The sequence below is a fragment of the Tachypleus tridentatus genome, chromosome 13, assembly GCF_004210375.1.
Source record: "Tachypleus tridentatus isolate NWPU-2018 chromosome 13, ASM421037v1, whole genome shotgun sequence".
Taxonomy (NCBI): domain Eukaryota; kingdom Metazoa; phylum Arthropoda; class Merostomata; order Xiphosura; family Limulidae; genus Tachypleus; species Tachypleus tridentatus.
Window position 1 is genome coordinate 197,434,753 of NC_134837.1, and position 23,151 is coordinate 197,457,903.

General features: G+C 31.8%; 1 protein-coding gene across 8 annotated transcripts in view; it reads right to left on the reverse strand.

Annotated features, from left to right (window-relative positions):
* The window catches only part of ari-2 (E3 ubiquitin-protein ligase ari-2), a 47,702-nt gene that overhangs the window by 11,437 nt on the left and 13,114 nt on the right, over positions 1-23,151 (reverse strand). For 4 of the 8 annotated variants that reach the window (XM_076480416.1, XM_076480413.1, XM_076480415.1 and 1 more), the window contains 6 exons: positions 15,644-15,765; positions 13,032-13,141; positions 4,871-4,988; positions 3,541-3,591; positions 2,164-2,209; positions 994-1,121 (listed from right to left, as the gene is read on the reverse strand). In XM_076480416.1, coding sequence (XP_076336531.1) covers positions 994-1,121; positions 2,164-2,209; positions 3,541-3,591; positions 4,871-4,988; positions 13,032-13,141; positions 15,644-15,765 — 575 coding nt within the window. The remainder of the gene's footprint in view (positions 1-993; positions 1,122-2,163; positions 2,210-3,540; positions 3,592-4,870; positions 4,989-13,031; positions 13,142-15,643; positions 15,766-23,151) is intronic. The other 4 variants (XM_076480419.1, XM_076480414.1, XM_076480418.1 and 1 more) reach the window with 2 other exon arrangements.

Below are 23,151 nucleotides of genomic sequence, written 5' to 3' on the forward strand. Positions count from 1 at the left end.
TTGGGTGGAGAACTCTTAGGCTTACAACCATGTCGTTTTTCTTTATTAGAAAAAGGTATATTGATGTCCATGTATTCTGCTCAGGATTCATATGGGCATATCTCTGTCAGCAGATGTAGATTCCACCAACTGAGAGCATGAATAAATAGTCATTCTACATCTCATGACCAAAGAAGGTGTACCCAAGCAGTCACTAGAAGGAATCGTGGTGACAGAGACAAGAGTATATGTTTATTTGACAACTCACTTATCCACAGAGGGCAAGAAACTGTTCACATGGTTTGAAAATGACTCTGTTCGAGGCACAGAAAGATCTGTCTGCACTCCCACTGTAACAGTGGCATGTAATACAGCAACATATGTCCGAGATGGAGTTGGGGGTAATGACCTTTGAGTCTCAGGGTAAGAAGCATGCACTACAGTGTAAAACAAGGACACTGCAGCAATGTCAGGGTTTTGTGAGCATTATACTCAAACACCAGCATCAGACATAATATCCACAACACCCTTTGAGAATACTCAACACTGGTACTCAACTGACCCTAGCCCAACAGGACCACCCATCTACAGGAATTCAAGGCCTAAGTGATATGTTTGTGTTAGACCCCTCAGCCCACAGGATGCTTTCTTCCCCTTCCTTTGAAACTGCATATAAAATATCTTATTTTACTGTATTTTCATTTTATAGAAGATAAATATTTTAGCAACTTAACTGGATTTACCTGTAATGTTTGAGTACAAAATCAAATACAAACTATAAATGTATTTACTTACATTGTTTTTTGTTTTGAAAATAAACCTATTAGTCAACTGGAACTAATGAAAAGAATACAGCAAGGCAGTGTTACATGATAGCATTACTGCAATGCTTACACAGGAATGACTTCCTAAGTACATGTTTCCAGTCCTATATTTACTCCTATTATTAGTTCTCATATTAACATTTCAAACAAACATAATTTTAACAAGAACACAACTTTATCCAAAACTCACCCTCTCAAAATAAAACAGGTATTTTTTGAGGGCTTCACGGGCTTGAGCATGAGCTGATTCATTGGCAATGTTGGGATTTTCTTTATACCTACTGCACTCGTAATATTCACTACCATGTGTCTTCCAGTCTAAAAAAAAAGGATTACACATGCTTCATCAAAGAGTGCCTATACATAATTTGGGCAAAAAGAATTAAACATGTCTGAATTTAAAGTGAACAAACCTATTTCCCATACTGTATTATATATTTAGTTGCAAGTATTATATTATGTAAATCACACAGATAATTAACTGATTTATGTCATGTCATTCAACCATAAAACCAAAGACTGTACACAAAGCTTTATAAAATAATAATAGAATATAAGAAAAGAAAGACTCATATAACTACCTTACATGTTAGATATACATAACTGTTTAAATTTAAGTATAGCATGAATGTTAAATTTACATTATTTTTGAAACAATGGTTTATAACAGATTTGTTTACATAACTGGTCATGAAGCATATACTGTGTAATTCACTAGTTATAAATGGGTGATTGTTATATTTTTGTGTCACGTTACTAGAACCTTCTAAGTTTTTCTTGTTATTTCTATTGTTGCATTATACTATCTCAAAATATGTGGAATAATCTGGGCCTTAGTTATGCTATGCAACAAAAATGTAGCTTGAGATATTCAAACAGATAAAGAGATAGTTAAATACATCTAGACTTTGTAATTGTGAGTTTAACCATGTAAAACATATAGTAAATATGTCTAAGGGAAATTATTGCAGATGGTAATGCAATAAAGGGCAGAGAAGAACATATTTCATTAATTTTGTTCTAAAGTAATTACACCAGCCCATATGGACTCTGGTGGAAAAAAAATAGTTAATTAAAGCTCTGGATATAATTGTGATAACCAACAGTGTCACAAACATTTGTATATATGTTTGAGTTATTTTAATACGTTATTTCAAAGCAAGTGGACTGTGTGCTATTTGTTGGTGATGAATTTCACCAATAAACAAGTCATAGACACCTACTGTAAATAATACAGCCCCATACATACAACCTGACATTGTGTATTTGTAAATTTTGAGTTCATAAAATTCTCACGAAAAAAACAACATATCAAACATGAAACAATTTATTACTAAGTATTCAATCAAAAACAGCTCACCTCCTAGACACATCCAACAGAAATCATATTTGCAATTATAACATTGCTGAAAGAATATAAATTGTTATCAATTAAAATCTGATCTCAAACTTGAATTACGTAATTTGTCAATAAACATTCTAGGCTACAAGTGAAAATATATGCAATAAAAGATGCTTTTAATATACTCTACTTAGGAAGCTAATTATCATAATAATACATAAATTTTCTAGAGTAAACAATGGAGAAATACAAAAATAATTCTTCATAACTCAGTACATAAGAAATCCAGTAAAACCCACAGCTTATGAGAGAGACACTTTAAAATTTTATTATTTCCCATTGCCTATGTCTGTTACTTACAGCATTTTAAAAGAATCTTAACATTTACACTGCATACTTAAATGTTTTTAATCAAATATTAACTGCACTAAGAAACTATCAAAACAATGTAGTGCTATAACTGCACTAAGAAAACTCTAAGACAATTTGGTATTAAAAATATTAGTGTTGTCTACAAAACTATAGTTTAAGTGCAAAAATAACAAAGTTTGAAAAACACTAAAGCTTTGAGATAAGAAGGGTAAATTTCTCTAAGCATTCCTTTTCTAAATGTAGCTCACAGAATGTAGTGAATGGAAGTTTGAGACAAATCACAAAATAAGAAATCATGTAATATTTTCTTTTAAAGGTTTACTAAGTGTTTCAACACTTATAGGTCAATGTGAACCTTACATAAGAGGTTACACACAGTTTTGGAAAGAGTGGCACATTAGCATGTATCACACTTTCTATAATAGTAGTGAAAAACTAAATATTAACAGCAAAATATTTTCAAATATGAACTTTACCAACTGCACGCTAATATACAAAGTATGCCATCCCTAATTTTGACCTGCCAATCACAGGGAAGACATCTAGCCAGCAGCATTCCCTATCAACTTCTTTTTACCAGAGAATAGTGGGATTGACCATTACTTTATAATGCTACCATGATTAAAATGGTGAGGATATTTCCTGCCAGGTTTTATTTCTCCTCACCATGAATATGCCAACACTATTAGTACACAAGTTGAAGTGGTTCAGAACAACATGCACATACCACATCCAAAGAGAACTTGGAAACAAATTTTTGAGATGTACTATTAGCAGTACTTCAGTGCCCATATACTGGCATCTGTTTCAATAATGAATGTGTGTAATTATACAAATGTCACATTCCCTTTGTTTCCATTATTTTACCTTAAATTCCTGTTTTAAAAAACTTATGATACACATTAGTAATACAATGATATTAACAAAAGTTACTTGTAGCTCACACTCAGAGCACTTCTTTCAGAAAGTAAAGATCAGTGTTAATTATGTGTTATTTGTAAAAAGCCAGAAATGCACTCTTACCATATGATTACAGCCACCATTTTTTTCAATACATATGTGGCACTTGGGACACTGAAAACACAGATGTTTGTCATAAATATCACAAAGTAATTTCATTGTACTGTTACACGATCATGACAATGAATATTTCACTGCTAACTTATCCAAAAATACTAAAAGACAAAAAAAAATGTTTTCAAAGCTTACAATAAAGGCAACAGTGTTTTCTTATTCACTAACATATTGATATGCTTGTATTAATGCTAACTTGGATGTCATTAGCTTTGTTTGTTTACACTGCCTTCATAACTTTGGAATTTAAAACACTAACAGTGTATGTTCAGTCGTGCTTACTGGACAGTTTTATTGTCTGCCAACTTCCAAAGCCCAAATGTGGGTTCTAGTGTTCAAAGAAAGATTTCTTGTGCATCAATGTTTGGAAAATTAAATATAAACTAAAAGTACCAATCATAAATACTTTTAATTTGAAACCCATAATGAAAAACGTAAGTGGAATGTTAAAACATAGCATCTGTAACATAGATATTTGTTTTTAGTGCTTCAATAACTTTCAGTACTTAAAACATTTTTATGTATATTAAATATCATTTTGACAGAAATTTGTCAGTTATTACAAGGGATGCAACTTGAGTTGTTCTTGTACTACAGAGAGATGTTCTGGCAACAGTGTGAATGTTCAAGCAAATAATTCACACCCTGTTTCTATACCCCTGATTTCAAATCAGCACTCTGTCAATCTAGAGGATTTTGTTTGGTTTACCTTGAATGATGTTAAGCAGAAAGCTACACAATGTGTTAACTATCCTCTGCTCAAAATGGACAAGGTAACCCTATTTTTAGTATAGTAAACCTACAGATCTGCCATTGAAATCCTAATTTACAATACAGTATCATTATATAGCTAACCAAGTTAAGTTTTTTATAAGAATTTTTAAATACATCCAATTAAATCATACAATGCTGCTATTAGTAATAAACTATATAAAAAGAAAAAAACTTTGGGGAATTTTATACAGAACTATACTGTATTACAAAAATAGTTGAGCTTCTTACAGTTACAGACTTTCAAGCTTGTAAATTATGAAAGAAAATAGAGTAAAAAAACACAACAAAAATCTAAGTTAAACTCACAACTAAAGGTAGGACATGGATATTAAAATGTATTAAACGGTAGACAGAAGCTGACACAAAAACCTATTTTAAACAAACAATTACAATATTATGAAACATGTGGTACCAGAATTGGCAAAATTAAAAAATGATATAGTCTCCAATCTTGTAGCTCAAGGTTAAAATATTATATACATGTATATATAAATTCCATTCTTACATCTTTGGTATGAGCAGAAATATAGTTTGCTGTTTCCGAATCATCTGCACATTTCGTAAGCCATCTCTTAATTGTTTCACAGTCTGTTGGGGCATGGTAATCAGTTCCACATTTAAAGCTGTAATTAAAAAAAGAAGAAAATGTTTCTTGCCAAGATATACACTCAAATTAATTAATTTTACTGAAGATTTACACAAACTTTCCTATCTTTTCACCTTACATTTTTAGTGTCTCTATATATCTATAAACATTGAGAGGTACCAAACCAGGAGGCTTTTTGTGAAAGCACCACAGCAGCAAGCAGTGTTACCTGCATGTTCTACTAGAAAATTTAGAAACAAAAGGTGCATTTTTAAACATTTATTTACACTTACAAGACTGACATAATGTTTCATTTTATATATGCTAAGAGAATCATAGTCACCTGCTAATATTGTTATACATTTTTATTGCAAGAATTGGAAAATAAAAAAAAATACACATATCCTGATCAGTTTTCTTTTATATTCATATGTTGCACACTTGGCATCTTTCAATACTTGTTTGCTGGGCTTGTATTTAGTGGCAGAGGAAACCAAGTAAAACTTGCACTATGTCATGTCCCAAATCAATCTAGTTCTGTTATAGTCCTTCTAATAATTGCTAATGCCATTTCACTCGATACACTGGAATGTGGTACAAAAAGCAGACAGTATAACACAACAAAGTATAAAGGTAGCACACAAAATGACTAAATATTTACTTTATCATGATTGGCATTCTGTGAAGTTGAGTTTTGTGATTCTATTCTTTGATCTCAAATGATTAAAAAGATTGACATTGGGAGATTCTGATCACATCACAAAAGACTGGAAAAGTGACAAGGCCTTACATGGTACGTATTTCAAAATCACTCCCAAGAAGTTAAATGATGCACACTAAATTCTGGAAGAGCCAGTTTAAGATGCACTTACCTCTAGCTATGACACTAGAAAAGTAAGTTGTTATGAAGCATTATATAAGACTTCCATTTCTGTAATACAAGTGACAGATGGTAATAACAATTACTTTATATACAGAACGTGTTAGGTATCTTGCACATAATAATTATAACACATTTTAAGTACATTAAACTTTCATTTTTCAGTTCTTATCACCAATGAAATCACAAAACATATAATCAAATGTGAAATCATTAACCGTATGTTTATTTCATCTGGTATTTTTAATCTTTTCCCCTTGTAGAGGGTCAAATAATGACCAGTAACACATTTAGCAGTCTTTCATAATTTTTTGTTAGTTTAACACTATAGCATTTAAAGAACAAGATAAATGTACACATTTATATGTACTTTTATCAACCTTCCATTCTTTGACTAACTAGGCTGTTCAACACACTGTAATTGCATTTATTTCAGTTTCACAAAGTAAAAATTTTACTTTTAGAGTGCTTTTATTAAATTTTATGCTAATTTCTCAGTTAAACACAACTTTAAATTAAATTATACAACATTCTCAGAGCTGAATTTTATCTTTCTAGGATATGTACTGGCTACTTTCTGTGATATGCAAAAATCAATTTATCAAAATAAGTCAGTTAATGATACAGGATCTTTGTTGTTAAGTTTTGATATATGATGCTAAAGCCAACTGTTTATAAACAAATTGTACTACAAAATCAAGTGTCACCTGCGCAATGAAGGTATTATGAACCCATCTTATTCACAAATTCTGATAACTTGTAATTTTTTTATTATTTTAAGCTCATGTAAGCAGGGTCAGTACATTGAACTGAACCCTTATTTAAGAATTAATATTTATAGAAATTATGAACTTGCTTAGTTTATCTTCCCAAAATATGGTAAAATTTTAATAAATATTAAAGTAGGCTAAAGACAAAAAATTAAAAATTTTAATAAAGTATTTCTATGAACAATTTACCTCTCAATTTGACTTTAGTCAGTGAGACTCTATTAGTCTAAAGGCAAGGTGATTTTCATGCTAAGAATCAAAATCCTTTTTCATATTACAGTTTTCAAACTTTCATAACCTTAAAAATATCATATTTTTTCAATAAAATGTTTTATCTGATATTTTCTCTATCCTAACACTGTGTGTGTTCATTAGGGCTGATGACAACAACAAAACAAGGTTAGAGGTAGATGTTGATTTTTTTTTCAAATATCTAACTAAGAACATGAAAAAACAACACATACAAAGAATGCAATGTCCTATAATTACCATAATGTATCTGACTTTCTAACTAAATTGTACATGCTTTAAAAGATTTCACTTTCTTGGATAACAGTAATGATGATACTTCAGGCCAAATAATTTAAATTCTGATACCAGAATGAGTTAGTCTTACAAGGAAATTAAGAAAATAAGATATTCTCTTTCCACTGGTTATAAAAGATTCAAGAAAGAATCAGTTCAAGTTTTGTGAGAGGTATATTGTGATAGAAAGATGTGAAAATGGGTTTGAATTCCTGGTTTATAATAACAAAGATTGGGGACAATACAACAAGACTATTCCATAGTAATATCTATTATATATAATCGATACTCAATTCAGGACACCATTTATAAGTGCTAAACAAATTGAAAACAGCAGTTTAAAGATTTCTTTTTGAAATTAAGAAATTAAAACTTGATTTATTAAGTAAGTTCTGATGCCAAATTTACTGATGTACATTATAGGGAAATAATTTAACTGCTCTTTGAATATAACACTATAAAGAGTAGTCTGTAAATCAGGTTAGCATTTAGGTATTATAATATAAAAAATTAATTTACAATAATTTACAAGTTAGTTAGTCTATCAAATGTGCAAACCTCACTCCATATTTGTGGTTTTATCTAATCTTATTGGCAAAGTATGTACGTTGTTTAGCACAGAGATACACAATGAACTGTCTGCACAGTGCTTCTCTCAGGTACAAAACCTAATTTTTTAGCATTATGAGCCCTTAAATTTATTATTAAGCCACCAGGAGGCAAATAGCTAGATTACCAATAGTACTTCTGATTTGAAGTTAGTTTTAACATTCATGACCAGCAAGATCTTTCTTTGTCTGTACTACTGACGATTTATCTATCAAACCAATCTACACCAAACAGGAACTTAGGTTTAAGGATATTTTCCTTCATATTATAAAAATTATTATTTCTTCTAAACTCCATTATTTGATCACCTACTAATATATACTAACTAATGAATTTCAGAGAATGCATAAATGTGAAACAAGGCAATTTCATAAAATATGCATTAACACTGGGATGCCCTCAGGTAAAACTTAGAGTTTTTCGGTCCTGAGCAGCAGTGAATAAGGAATAGCTCTAGGCAACAAAAAGGTCTGCTCAATAAAATATAAAAAACTACAGGTTACATTTTAAAATTCAAACTGTGGTTCTGCTTGATTACAGATAAACATACAAGAAATAATATTTTCAAGTAATAACTCAGACAAGATAATATGCACTAATGTGTATTCAACTAATTAAAAGTTGAGAAAACAAACAAACAAATTAGTGCAGTAACCAACTGTTATCTTTCACCAGGAGTAATACTGAACTATTATGCACTACTGATGAATAGTTTTAGAAACAGTACTATGTACATTTGTAAACTTTTTTGTACCAGATTATATAAATTAAATACAGAAAATATTTAATATACTGCTACACTATAATACAGTTTCAAAAACAAAGACAATATTCACACCCTGCAGAAGCTTACCCACTTCATACAATGAACCAATCTAAAGTGATATGAATAGTTATTTTAATAAATGCTCCAATTAGTGATCTTTTCTTCCCAAACTCCAAGAGTAAACAACCAAACCAAATTAAATGTTTAACCAAAACATTCATCATCAAAATATATAAATATTTTTATATGCAATTATTTTATTGGATAATAAATGACAAATGTAATAATACATATACATACATACGTAATATACAAGTACATTGTGTTAAAATATATGTTAATAGATTAAAAAGAAACAAATCACACCCAAATATTTTAGGTACATACTCTGTACCTACTTATCACAGAATCCATGTTCACTTGCACTTGAAGGAACGTAATCCTGAAGCCTTGAAAAGTCATTAATTCTGTGATAGGGTTTACTCTTTGCTTTAGTTTAGATTTTAGCTAGAGGTTTAATGACATTAAAGTTTGTCTTAGAATATTCTGGAATGTTAACAAATGAGGCACTTGTTACAGAAGCTGATATTACCTTTATAGTTTGAACAAACCTCTTGTTCTCTTAACTATAGGTAACCATTTGTCTCTATGCAAACTTTCACCCATATATTAACTGTCTATCAAAGCCAGTATAAACTTTTACTCTGACAAGGTGATTGTTACATCTTCCTATGTGAGGCCTTTTCCTATACACTTCTTACAACTTTTTTATACAATTATTCTATAAACCAGTTAGTACCACTGAGAAAATAAAAATTCATCAAACATACATGTGGAAACTACTGCAAAATCATTTCTGGAAATGATCTGTATCATAGACATTAATATTCCAAAACTTAGACAACTTTCAGTATATTCATTAATTCAACATCTATACAGTAGTACCATGTAGTAAATAGCTAAATGTGATTTATTACTGAAGAATTTAAAAACATTTTGGAATATCTTTGTTATCACATACTCAAGTGTAATCTAGTGTCTTCTGTTCCAACACCTGCAATAAAATTTGATGACATATTTAACAGATTTAGTATTTTCATTTTTAGAAAATGTGAGGTACTAATAACAAAACATTTGTAATGAGCCACCTTTGTCACCAGTTTACTGTATTAAGTAATAAACTACAACATAAATTAATATTTCAAGTTAAGAGTAAATAAAAACCTATTTAACAATAATTACAGAAAATAATCCATTGTAGTTATATTATAGCAGCAAAATTTAACTCTTTTTGAGATGGGTCATGGGTCAAAGGCCACATCATGACATTTTTAATTTGCATTTAAAATTTTATTGAACTAGTATTTTATGTTTGGTATCAAACTATAATTCAAATTTACATTCAATACATTATACATTATTTAATATTTTAATCTAAAAGTAAATATTAAACAAACACATCTAAAATTAATTTTGGTATGTTGAATGCAGCACTGGTTCAAATTTGATATTTGTAATGTCAAAATACATCTTTAGTTTGTATGAATTAGGAACTAAAATTATCAATACTGACAAGTTAGGATTTCAAATAAAAACCTCATATCTTTTCTATTTGGCAAGCTATCACTAAATATAGTGGCCCCCATCTTTCTATTTTTACAAACAGTACCTTATATACATGTATTTCTATACATGACACGTGAATAATCAATTGAAAACTCAGAATGCCCCCTTAGTGATTTTTCAGCTGTTTTAAAGTATAATGGTGTCCTCTCTTTCGTTTGAGGCAAACCTTTGAACAGGTAAGTTGAATCTTTAATCTGTTCGTGATTTTGTACATTTTGTAGATACAAATACAACTTAGTTATTAAACTTGATAGATCATAATGGAGTTCTATGGTAACAATAAAGTAATTTATGATTTTTAGTTATTTAAATGTATATATAAAACCTAAAAAAAAAGTATTTCATTTCCTCCACGTGCGAATCTTAAGGCTTAGCAAGCTGAGACAAGCAGCAATGTGTATGATGTGTGCTTTATTTCTTTATTTACTATTTTATGTTTTAAGAAAAATCAGTTTAAGAACTTATTTGTAAAGGGTAATAATTATTTACATATATAGTGTATGATAATTGAAATATAACTTTATTTTACCAAATATTAGTTGACTAAAACACAACCAACACAGGTCACTTTGTAAAAACTAAATGCCAGGTTTATATTATTGAATACAATAACATTTTAAGTTCTATACTGTTAGCTATACACAGCTGAAAGGTAAATATAATAAAAATAATAGTTCTATATAAGTGTATGATGAGATTTAAGGTATTCAGTCTGAACATTTATGTTTTCATTTTACAATCTGTAGTTACTATAAAATGAAAAAGGCATAATTTATATTGATTTCATAATTTTATACAATGGTTAAAAGATTTGTCAAATCAACTGAACCCATACAAAGATCTGTTCATGAAAATAACAAAGTTTTTCTTAAGAAATATTTGATAAACTATCTGGACATGATAAGGATTTTGTATGTGAAATTTGAAAATTTTCTAATTCATAAAACATTTTCAATCTTAAAATGAAAATTACTTTGCATGTTGGAAAGGCAATAATGTAAACATAAAAAAAGACATTACAAAAATATTGCTTAACAAACCTTAAGAATTAATAAAAAAGATTGATATTTTGCATATGAAAGCCTTGTAGCATTTACTGATATTCTACCAAATTCCTTGAACATATACTTACTAATTTAAAAGTAATAGAATGAAAACTACAACAAGCACAAAATAGTCACAAGGTTGGTCCAAGAGACCACGCCCATACTGAAAGAAATAACATTACATCAAAACTGTTTTTCTCCTGCTGAGGAAAATGGAAAGTATATTTTCTATGCCCATATTTCAAAAATGGAATTCTGCTGAGTTTTAGAATTGGAAAGCAACAAAATATTTTACATTAGATGAACACAGTATATTAAACATAAAATCAAATTAACTGTAACACATAGTATTTAACATGCAAGCATACATAATACATCATTAACCCATTACTGACATGGTTCATATGATCCCATCTTCACATTTCTCTAAACCTATTTATGCTCTAAATTAATTGCATCATTGGTTACAAGTTCCCAAATAATATACAAGACACACAATACAGAGAAAAGCATTATTGATGTTGCATTAAGCCCACTGATTAGTACTGGCGTTCCCTATATTTGTTTACCCAGAAAATGAAATGAAACATTTCACACAATTTGTTTGCCAGTTCTTTACATCAGCATTGTAACATGGTAAAATTTCTCAATATGTGGATTTCACTAATAAGGAATGGTATGTAAACATTTCGGTAATTTGAGGGTAAACTAATATTAAATATATGTATATGTGTGTATTTGTGAACAAAGTATATGTTGAACACCAAATAAAAATATCTACTTTGAGGTTATTTGTCTCATGTGCTTTATAGGCTTTTTAGAGTATGATGAAAATACAAGAATTACTTTTTAAAGCAGTGCCAAAAATACAAAAATAAGATTCAGTTTCTCCCCTTTCAAACATCAACCTGAAGGGGTTCAAAAACTTACATCATCTTTAAGACTATAAATCCAGTTTTAGTTGGCTGTGATTTAAACATGCCTCAAAATTTTATTATCTACTATAAAACATAATTAAACAGTGAGAAAACTGTCTTTTTTATCTTTATATATTAAAAAAAGTTCCAGTTCTTCAAAAAAATATTTTAAAAAATTGACTGAAATTTAAACATCAGGTCTAAAACACCTTCTGCCCCCCAAATGGGGGATGGGTGCTATTTCAAAATTTTACCCTCCCTACAGCAGAAATTGTACACTGTTAGTGACTGGTAATAAGTTTAGGAAATGTTGGGCCTTTTTTAATTTGTACAAGTAACATTTCTATGGTGGTTTAAGGGTTTCATGGCATAAATGTTGAATATATTAAAATCTTTACCAATACATACGGTCTGAATAAGTTGGCACTTATTTTAGCATTTAATATAAAAAAAAGAACCATAGTGCTTGATATAATTTGATTGATACTCAATGGACTTATTAATAACATCAGTAAGATTTTATTAAACTGTCAGAAATATAAAAATATGCATGTTCAAAAATATCTAAACATTTTGTATAGTGAAAAAAAAGAAAAAAAGAGGAAAATAACACTTTTTACAAATCAGTGTGACAAAATAGAACTACATCTTATGTTAAACTCAGAAGATGTATTTCATAGCTATTACTAGCTTCACCATAGGTTTTATATATTTAAAATCTAATTTGGATTTTGATATCTGACTATATTTTATTATTGAAAACATACTAAACTGCACACTAGTGTGAAGTTTCCTCTATCATGTCAGTTGAAGCAAGTGTAGCCAATTCTAAAAAGGCAAACCACTAGTTTCAAGTAACAAGTTAGTCAATATCAACATAAATGCAAGAATATTCATTAAGTCATACTTAAAGCTCATATATGAATACTGTCATAGCTTACCAAAATGATGTCTTACAGTGTTTACAGGTGACACGTTTACTTTGAGCTTCCTTGGCACGGGCTACATAAGTACAATTAGGCCCTGGACAATAACGTAGCTCTGGATGGCTCTATGGGTAAGAGAGCTTTGTTGTAAACACACCTACACAACACAAGCACACACAATAATCGTACAGCATGAGCAATATGTTATTATTAAATGTTTCTGAAACTTATAAACAAATGAACTTTTAATAAACTTGCAATAATACACTAAAATTACTATGTTACAATACTCATTTTCAATTTGCAAAGAACTAATAATTTATTTTTCAAATAGTGAATCTTAAAGATATATTTGTAATGCAATGTTTCCCTCTTTGTGTTTTTTCCTTGCAAATATTGGACATTATTTGTTTAAGCTTGACACAGCAAAACACATACATGTTAAAGGTACATCAGAACTGGAATAATTGAAAGAAAAAAAGTGTTTCCTTTTTTAAAGGAAAGAAATAAAGAGTACTTTTCAAAAGTAATATGTAAGTGTTACAAACAAAATTATCTCCAAATAATATTTCTTTGGAACTATTCAAAATCCACAACTGAAGCTCACATTCATATTAATACAAACAACACAGAGCAAGAAATAAAAGAGTGAAAAAAGAGAATAAAAAAAACAATCCAGTTATTTAAATAACCACTACCATTGCTGTGCATTTCTCATCATATGGTGGCACATTTCAAAATTACACATTAGACTATACAGGGTGTCCAAAAATGAAAATACCAAAATTTAAGTTGAATAACATTGTTAGTTTATAAAACAATAAAAATTGAACATAAAGACAAATAAAATTAGGCTTGTAAGTTTCAATTTTAAAAATTAATGGACATTTACATGTCTTCCATCATTTGCTATAATTAATCTAATTCTGCATTCATATTCTGAGAAAACATTTTCCAACACAGCAGCAGGGACTGATAAGACAGCACAATGAATATTCAAGGTCTTTTGGTTTCTTATGGTATACTTTTTTGTTTTCAAAAAACTCCAGAGATGAAAATCTAAAGAGGTTAAATCAGGTGAACAAGCAGGCCATTTGATAGGTCCTCCCCCTATCAATCCAATGCTTTGGATTAGTTTGATTTAACAGTTTGACTAAAATCGGAATTGCCCTATCCTGTTGGAAGATAGCTCTTTGTAACAAGCCAGGAGTTTCTCAAAGTTGCGAAATGAAGAACTATTGAGCATGCATAAATAACAATTTCCAGTAACAGTTTACTTGTCAAAAAAATAAGACAAAACTTACAACCCTACTGCTTGTCTTTATATTCAATTTTTGTTGCTATTTCAAATAACAAAAGTTACTCAATTTTATTTTGGGTATATTTATTTTTAGACTAACTATAATAAAATAATGAAAAAATAGAATAAAAAGAGAAAGATGTTTATATATCTGTCACTGTGAACATGCATCTCCAATCGTGTGATGGTACATTTCTAAATTCCATATTGGACTATGTAATAAAATAATGATGAACAAGAGTAAAAAAACACAGTTGCTTAAATAACTACCACTGTTACTATAGATTTCTGATCTTTTTTTGGTACATTCTGAAGTTCATATTATAGTATAAAATGCAATAATGAAGTACTAGAATAAAAAAAAATACATCTGTTCAAATAACAGTAGTGTAACATGGAACAGGGCAGCCATGTGGGGCACCTTAATAGGTGCCCAATTCAAACAATACCCCCAAAATATAAATTTAAAAAACTGAAAAGAAAAAAGAAGTAGTATAGAAAAAAATAATTAAAATAGGGCCCCCTAGTGTGTAAAACTGTTTAAACAGCTGGCTTTCAATGAGATGCCAAATCACAAATACTTTTATAAACATCATGATAATTTGTTTATTAGTATTGAACTCAATTAACTTTCAAACCAATGTCAAATGACAAAATGCTTATAATACACATAAGAGTTATGCACTGTACTTATTTACTGCAATTTTTCAATCTTGCACAATCTTTCTTAGATCATCTGTACATCAGTTTTTGCTGTTAAATTTAGGTCAAGGGTTTTCATTTAGCCCAATGAAATACAACATCCTGTTGCAGCATCTATTATGACTATTTATGATGAATAAAGTGTGTGTATTCTACATATTTCTTATAGCAAAGCCACAATGGGCTATCTGTCCACAAAAGGATTCCAAACCCAATTTTAATTTTATAAATCTGTGGACTTACCACTGTTCCCTTGAGAACAACTAACAAAATCTAAACATTAAACTGTTAAAGCATACAGTAACTGACAAAATGCCAGAATGTTGTCCAATTTCTAATTCTATTCAGACTGTATGTCTCACAATAAAAATATATGTGACCCAGCATTAAACAGAAACTATAACATAAATGTAACCATGCTCTGGAAGTAACCTGTTAACAAAAACACCTTTATGTTGATCTATATGTTTTGCTATTTAATGAGTTTCAAAAACTTTACAGTTTTTTCACAATGAGTCTTTTGTATTGTTTAAATAACCTTCCAACAAGTAAATTAGAGTGCAAATTCACTTGTTTTGTTTTTAAAAGTATAATCCATAAAATATATAAATGTACTCTAACTTACCCTTACATAATCAGAAAAGGCAAACTGTTGATATCTTTCTCGAAGGCAGGATTTACTGAGCATGTTCAAAGCAAAGTCTTCTGGCACTAGAATATTACAACCTTGTGCCATGCATTCCATACCTACAGTTATTGTAAAACAAAAGTTTATCTACCTTCATCTCAAAGCTTCATACTGAACAAAATTAAGCCCATTTAACTGTTATAACCTTCCCAAAAGTGTCCTTTATGATAGGTGCTTGGCATTTTGTATCTCAAAAGCTATACATAAACTATCTTTCCAGGTAGTTTCAATAAAAGTCAGTGTATTTTAAAATCTAAACAATAATTGGAAGAGACAAAGTATTATGACTGATCAATGTTCCAACTAATAAAATGTATCATGTAGTGTTTAAAATGACTGATCCTCACATATTACCTACTTAAAAATTCTACAAAAAACATGTTATTTTCATGGCAATTCTCAGGAGTGTTTTGATGTTATAATCATAACTATATGGTACCATTTAGAGTTGACCCTGACCCAAGGGAAAAACCCCCACCACTGAATTAGTTTAGTTTGGTTTGTTTTGAATTTTGCACAAAGCTACAGAAGGGCTATCAGCACTAGCTGTCCCAAATTTAGCAGTGAAAGACTACAGGGAAGACAGTGTGTCATCACCACCTTTGCCAATACTTGGGCTACTCTTTTACCAATAAACAGGGGGGATCAACTGTCACATTGTAATGCACTCATGGCTGAAATGGCAAGCATGTTTGGTGGGGCATGGCTTCGAACCCATGACCCTCAGATTACAAGTCGAGCACTCTAACTACCTGGCCATCCTGGGCCTGAATTAGCTTAGCATGATAACATGTTGTTGAAACAAGAAGATGTTTGTGAACAACTTCTACCACAGTTACAGTCCTGATCTATTCAAAGCTTGTGAAAAAAACTTGCTTTGTCACCTTGACTGTATTTGAATTGTGATATTGTATGAGATTGTAGTGTGATAATAAAACATATGTCTTTTGTCCAAAAAATTAAGGTAAACTTGGTTAGAATACTTTGCACTTCACAGTATTAAGTACCATATCACTGATAAGAGTGTTCTTAATTTAAACCATGTTTACACATTAGGATCTATTTAGCTGGTCTAAGTGAAAGTTTCAATTAGAATTTTAAAAAAGCCACTAAAAATATATACAACTTACAATAAAATGGATTTAAAATTTATTACACTTGTTAAATGTAGGCTTCTAACACTCCAAAACAGGTTGGTTTACTTAATATACTGGAATAATCAAAATGTTATTTTAATTTTATATCAAAGATCTTAAATATAGTGAGGTATACTTCAAATCAAAACAGAATTTAGTTTTATAAAATAAAAACTTTTCTGATGGGTTTTATAAGAATGTAGGAAAAACTGAAAATATCTACAATGAGGGAAGTCTTAATTGTTTTGGAAAAACAAATGTATCATAATGAAATGTTTCAGAATTATCAAATGTGAACCTCATGTAAATACCATACATAAAAATATTTTATTTTGTAATCAAAAGTTTTAAACTACTTCAACCAGTAATTTTTTGCAATGAAATAAAAAAGCATACAACAGCTGTTTTGGCTCTGTGCACCCATGCAATTTGGTTAACACTATCATGATAGGTCATGGGTCAACAGCCACTTTATTGCATTTGTTGACTTACATTCAAATATCATATTTCACTTCTTTATAAATGTTAAATTCAGTATTTGGAACAAAAATCAACGGTTTTTATTTTGTTGATAGGAACAAGTAAATGCTCAAGAAACAACATCTGAAATCTCCATCATTTTGTATAAGTACATTTATAACATATAAATGTGGTAACAAAACCTATCCATTTGTACAAGCATGTTTATAATATACAAATGTGATGGAAAAAAATTCTTATATAATCGAATTACATTTAAAAACATAAGTATGGAAGACAGAAATTATGCATTCCATGGACAATTTAAATGGAATGAAAAAACATACAAACATGCTAAAAAACCTACCACTTTTATATAAAATCACTGCTTTAAACTTTATATATATATTGTATTACTGCTGAATTTCATAGCATAAACATAAACCTACAGGTAACATTAGCCCTAAGAAAATACACATATACTTGACAAGTGTCCCCAGTTAAAACAAGCATTACCTTGGCCACTAAATTAGTAAATCTGGAACAAAAACACTTCAGCATCAAACTATGAAACAAAACAAAACCCCTGATGGATTGGAATATTGTTATACATAATCCCTGTATATCATCTAGATTATAACTGGATTGCAGTTGGAAGGGTTAAAAAAATACACAAGCATAATGTTTCCTATTCACTGTTAAACAAGGCTTGATGTCACAATAGTCAAATGTTCCTAGGACAAGGGAATAAGAAAACCTGAAGGAGACAGGAAGATATCAAAAGTGACTTCTGGAAAGGTCAAGACTGATAATAGCTACACCCTATCTATAATAGGCTATCCAAAGTGGTACTTTCTACAGGCAGCCAGAATCAGGGTTTCTCCATTCAATCCAATGAGAATCACAGCTTGGACATGATGGGAAGGTAAATGTCAACTGTTTATTATTTGACCCACACAAATTTGAGCTTCATGTTTCAATTCAACTAATACAACAGAAAACAACTGGTTAAAAAAAAAAAATCGTGTAATACTACTTAAAGCAGCTCTTTCAACGAGAAAGTTCCCCATCATATCCAAGGCTTTGTTTCGGTGTAAATCTGTGATACCAAAACCACGAAGGGAGAAAAAGGTCAGGACACTTCAACAGTTTGAGAATAAAGTTGCACCAAAGAAAAGAGGTGTAAAAATGCTGTCCACATCCTTGTAATCCTGTTACAACTCCTCTGGGAAGGGGAAAATTAGTTGATGTTCAGGACCTCCAGCCCATATAAAGGAGGCCATCTCCTTGCAGACTACCTCAGCAGATAACAGTGAATCAGAAACCTGAAGCTGTTGGAGCAGACTGGTTGCCAGCAGATTTGTAAGCATATAGGTAATAGCTGTGATTTGATATTAATACTTATTAGTACTACAGTGGTATGTACAACCACAGAAATCAATGTGAAACCATTATTTAAATAGATGAAATTGATTAAACAGTAACAAATCAAATGCAAAAAAAAAATTCTCACGAAGATGAAACAGAAGATACAGTTACAATGGTAACAGTGATTAATCAAAAAGTAAATCAAACAAAAATTGAGCAAGATGTCCAATCACTGTAGAAGATTGGGTTTTGTCATGTAGATGGAGTTAGCTGCACTAGGAGGGTGTGTCACTCTATTGTTGATGCAGAGTAGGCATTTCATGTTTATTGGCACAAAGCTATTAGGCTATCTGCATCAAACAATATGTAGTACACTATAATGGTATATGGAAATGAATGTAAAAATATGTAAAATTGAGACCTGCCAGGAAGACTGAAGCATTAAGTTCAAACTTGCTGTCAACCACCTGAAATTGGCTTTTCCAGTCCTGGGTTAAGGTTAAAATAACAATTAAAATGTGTAAAAGAAATCATGCTAAAACAGTATATAGTCCAATAAAAACCTTAAATTAAGTTAAAAAAAACCAATGGCTCTTAAAAATGTAAAACATGAGCGAGGCAGCCAGTATCACCTATGACATTGGCTAATGTCAAGGGAAAACCTACCTTGAAAATATGTTTAAAATGGCAGCATTGTTCTTATTTGTAACGACAGCATGATAATAAAATATGTATGATTGTGACCTGAGTGCCACACAGACCACACACTGATGCATCAGTACCAGATGAAAGGATGTGGTGAGTTAAAAAACTGTGAACAATATGTAGTCTAGCCAAAACAAGTTCCTCCCTTCCATCTTTACAGAAACAAGATGGCTAAAGAGCTAAAGAAGGCTTAATTTGATAAAGCTTAATATTTTGTTGCTCACTCCAGTTCTACTGCCAACTGGTATGCAGTCGGGGTTTGATAACTGAACCATAATCCATGTATAAAACAGGTACGGTGGTGATGTCAGGACCAATAGACAGCTGAGTGAATCATATTGAAACTATGCAATATACGAATTGTATGATCTATACTGAATTCCCTCTACAGTTTCTGTGCACTACAACCAAACTGTAACAAACTAAGGCAGAACCTACACGCACCTAATTCTGAACCATCCTTATATAAGTGAATGGATGGATTGTTTGAAAGATGTTCAGCAAATAAAGAGCGATATTTCCAATTGGGAGTAATGGCCTTCCTCAGATGAATCAAAGATAGGTCACAGTTGAGGGAAGTAATTAGCCATGGTGGAAGAGGCCAAACTGTTGACACTGCTACGCTATTCAAAGATATGTCCAATTTTTTTAATTGTGCCTGAATACGAAGGCTAAAAGGAACAATGGCAGATTTTCTATTATAGAAAAGTGTGACCCACTGAGGATGGAAAATACAACCCCAGGTAGGATGCTGTGGTAAAGAGTGAGGTTTGAAAGCATACATAAGAGACAGTTGCAAAAGGCAAATATACAGAAGGGACTCCATATACAAATTTTGGACTGGAAAAGTACAAAAGGTCCCAGTGCAAAGCCAAAGCCCCTGATGGTGGATAGGATCCAACATTTTCAGTGCTGAGATTCTGGCACAACTATAAACCATAGACAAGTTTGAATCGATTAAAAGCATAATAAATTTTAAGCACAGAATATCGATCCACTTCCCAAGAGGTGGAAGAGAGAACACGGAAGATGTTCAGTGATTTTATACATTTGATACAAAGTTGATTGATATGGGAAATAAAGTTTATTTTACAGTCAAATATAAGACCTAAGAACTTTGCCTCAGGGATGACAGGAAGTACAGCATCATCAATACAAAGTTCTGGATGTGGATGAATACCCTGTTGGCAGCAGAAATGTACACAAACAGTTTTAGACAAGAAAGTTGAAAATCATTTGTTGTGCTCCACTTAAGTATATGATCAATTGCAGTTTGTAGCTGCCACTCAATAAACCTCATATTTGATGACTGACATGAGATGTGAAAGTCATCAACAAAAATACCATTTGAAACTGTAGGTTGCAGCTGTTCACTGATGTCATTAATCTTTATAATGAAAAGTGTGACACACAAAACACAGCCCTGAGGGACTCCAAGTTCCTGTGGGAAAAAAAAACCAGGAAAATGTTGAGCCCACACAGACCTGAAATCAGCAGTTCATTAAAAAATGCTGAATATTCTCGTGTATTAATAGCTAAGAAGGAAGGGGCGAATTTGAAGAGCTTGATACACGAGAGAAACATTCACCAAAAGTATTGGCAATGCTCTGTGCATTAGGAACTTTATGACCATTGAATATTAAGATACAGAGGGTGGCAGAAGTATACCGTCCACTCACCTTCTGAATCTTGTCCCATACGACTTTTGAACTGGTGGTTGAAGAAATGCTGGAGGTAAATTTAATCCAAGAATCCTTCTGGCTTTGACATCTAATTCACCGAGCCTGTGCATGGGCTTGCTGAAATGCAATGCAGTTTGTAAGTGATACAAAATGTATCCCAAGCACATTTCTGGGCTTTTTGTGTTATAGAACAAGCAGAATTCCACCAAGGGTGGGAATGCCGTGGGAAAGATGTGCATTTAATGCACTGAGCACCTGCTTGGACAATACAGTTAGTTACTGCTGCTACACAATCATCTATCGATGATTTACATAAGATGGCAGGATCAAGTTCTGAGAGAGCAGTGAATGAGGGCCAGTTGGCCTGGTCCAACTTCCACTGAGGCACACAGGTCAGGTGGCGCTGACCACGGCCAGTCTCCCTTAACATGATAGGAAAATTATCACTACCCCATGGATTGATGCCAAACTCCCAAAAAAAGCAAGTGAAAAGGGAAGGGGAGCAGATAGAAAGATCTATAGCAGTAAATGACTGACTAGGTGCATGAAAATAAGTGTAAGAGCCAGTACTAAAGAGAGATGGGTTGTGATTCAGGAGCATATGCTCTATAGCACGATCCCTCACATTAATATTAGAACCACCCCAGAGGGGATTATGCCCATTAAGATCCTCCAAAATTAAAAGGGAGTTGGCAGTTACTCAATGAGGGCATAAAGATCTGAGAGATGATAATTTTTTCCAGGGGTAAGGTACAGAGAGCAAACAGTGATGGTACGATCCAAGGAGATATGGATGGCTACAGCCTCCAAGGGTATATTCAATGACAAGGACTGGGTTGCCACATGTTGACCAACCAGCAGTGCTACTCCCTCATGTCTTTGTCCTACACATTACCTGTCATTTCGATATAAGGAGTATTGTCGAGTTTTGATTGTATCAGTAGGTTTTAAAAATGTTACCTGTAAAGAAAGACATTTGGAATGATAAAAGTCAATCAAAACCTTGATATCATTCACATTTGATTGGAAACCTTGACAGTTCCATTGGATCAGCATGGCTATTTGTCTTCATTTTGGAGGAGAATATTGCACGGAGACATTCTGCTTGCAACTGCACTTTTTTTCTTTACTGGATGTGGTTCTGACACCTTCTAGTGATCTTGTTCTGAATCGATTAGGCAGGTTGGAGTTTGTAGACACACATTCCAGTGATTGAGGACATGAATAAATGGGTTGTTTAATTTTTGAGGTGTCAAGAGAGGAAGACCCCATGGAAACACCTGGGCTTGAACAAGGTGAAGTTGGGCAATGACTGGAAGATGTGGTAGGGACAGAGATAGAAGTAGATACTGATTCGTTAACTTTGTTAATTTTGGAGGGTACTAGATTAAGATGTGCTGTTAAGGATTCTGTAGGAGGCAGAGAAAGGTTTGTCTGGACTCTTACTGTAGTAGTGGAACGGATTACAGCAGCATAAGTCTCAGATGGAATTGGGAATAGTAATTTCTGAGTCTCTGGATAAGTAATATTATGAACTGTCTTGAGACGTTGTACTTCTCTTTCACCCATTTAGGGCAAGAAGTAAAATAGGAAGTATGTGGACCATTGTAGTTAACACAGTTGATGCAGTGTGTGTGTTTTTCGTATAGCAAAGCCACAAAGGGCTATCTGCTCAGCCCACCGAGGGGAATCGAACCCCTGATTTTAGCGTAGTAAATCCGGAGACATACCGCTGTACTAGCGGGGGGGCAGTTGATGCAGAGTTGTCACATGCTTATTTGAATGCAGCCATGCAAATGAACCACATGAAGGTAGGTGGGAGTATCAGGACTAGGGGTGAGCAAATATTACATGTTATACTGAGTGATAAAAATAAAGATGTTTTGTGAGAGGAAGTAAGATATCAAAATGGAATAGCCATTAAAAGTATCTGAATTTAAACAGAGATGACCATAAACTGTCCTCTATTGTCAAGAAATTTTATAAATAGCAAAACGTTTGTTTCATGTCACTTCAATATTTGCATGAAAAAAATGTAATAATAAACACAATAAATACAGTGTAACTTCAACTCACAGTACTTATGGAGGACTTA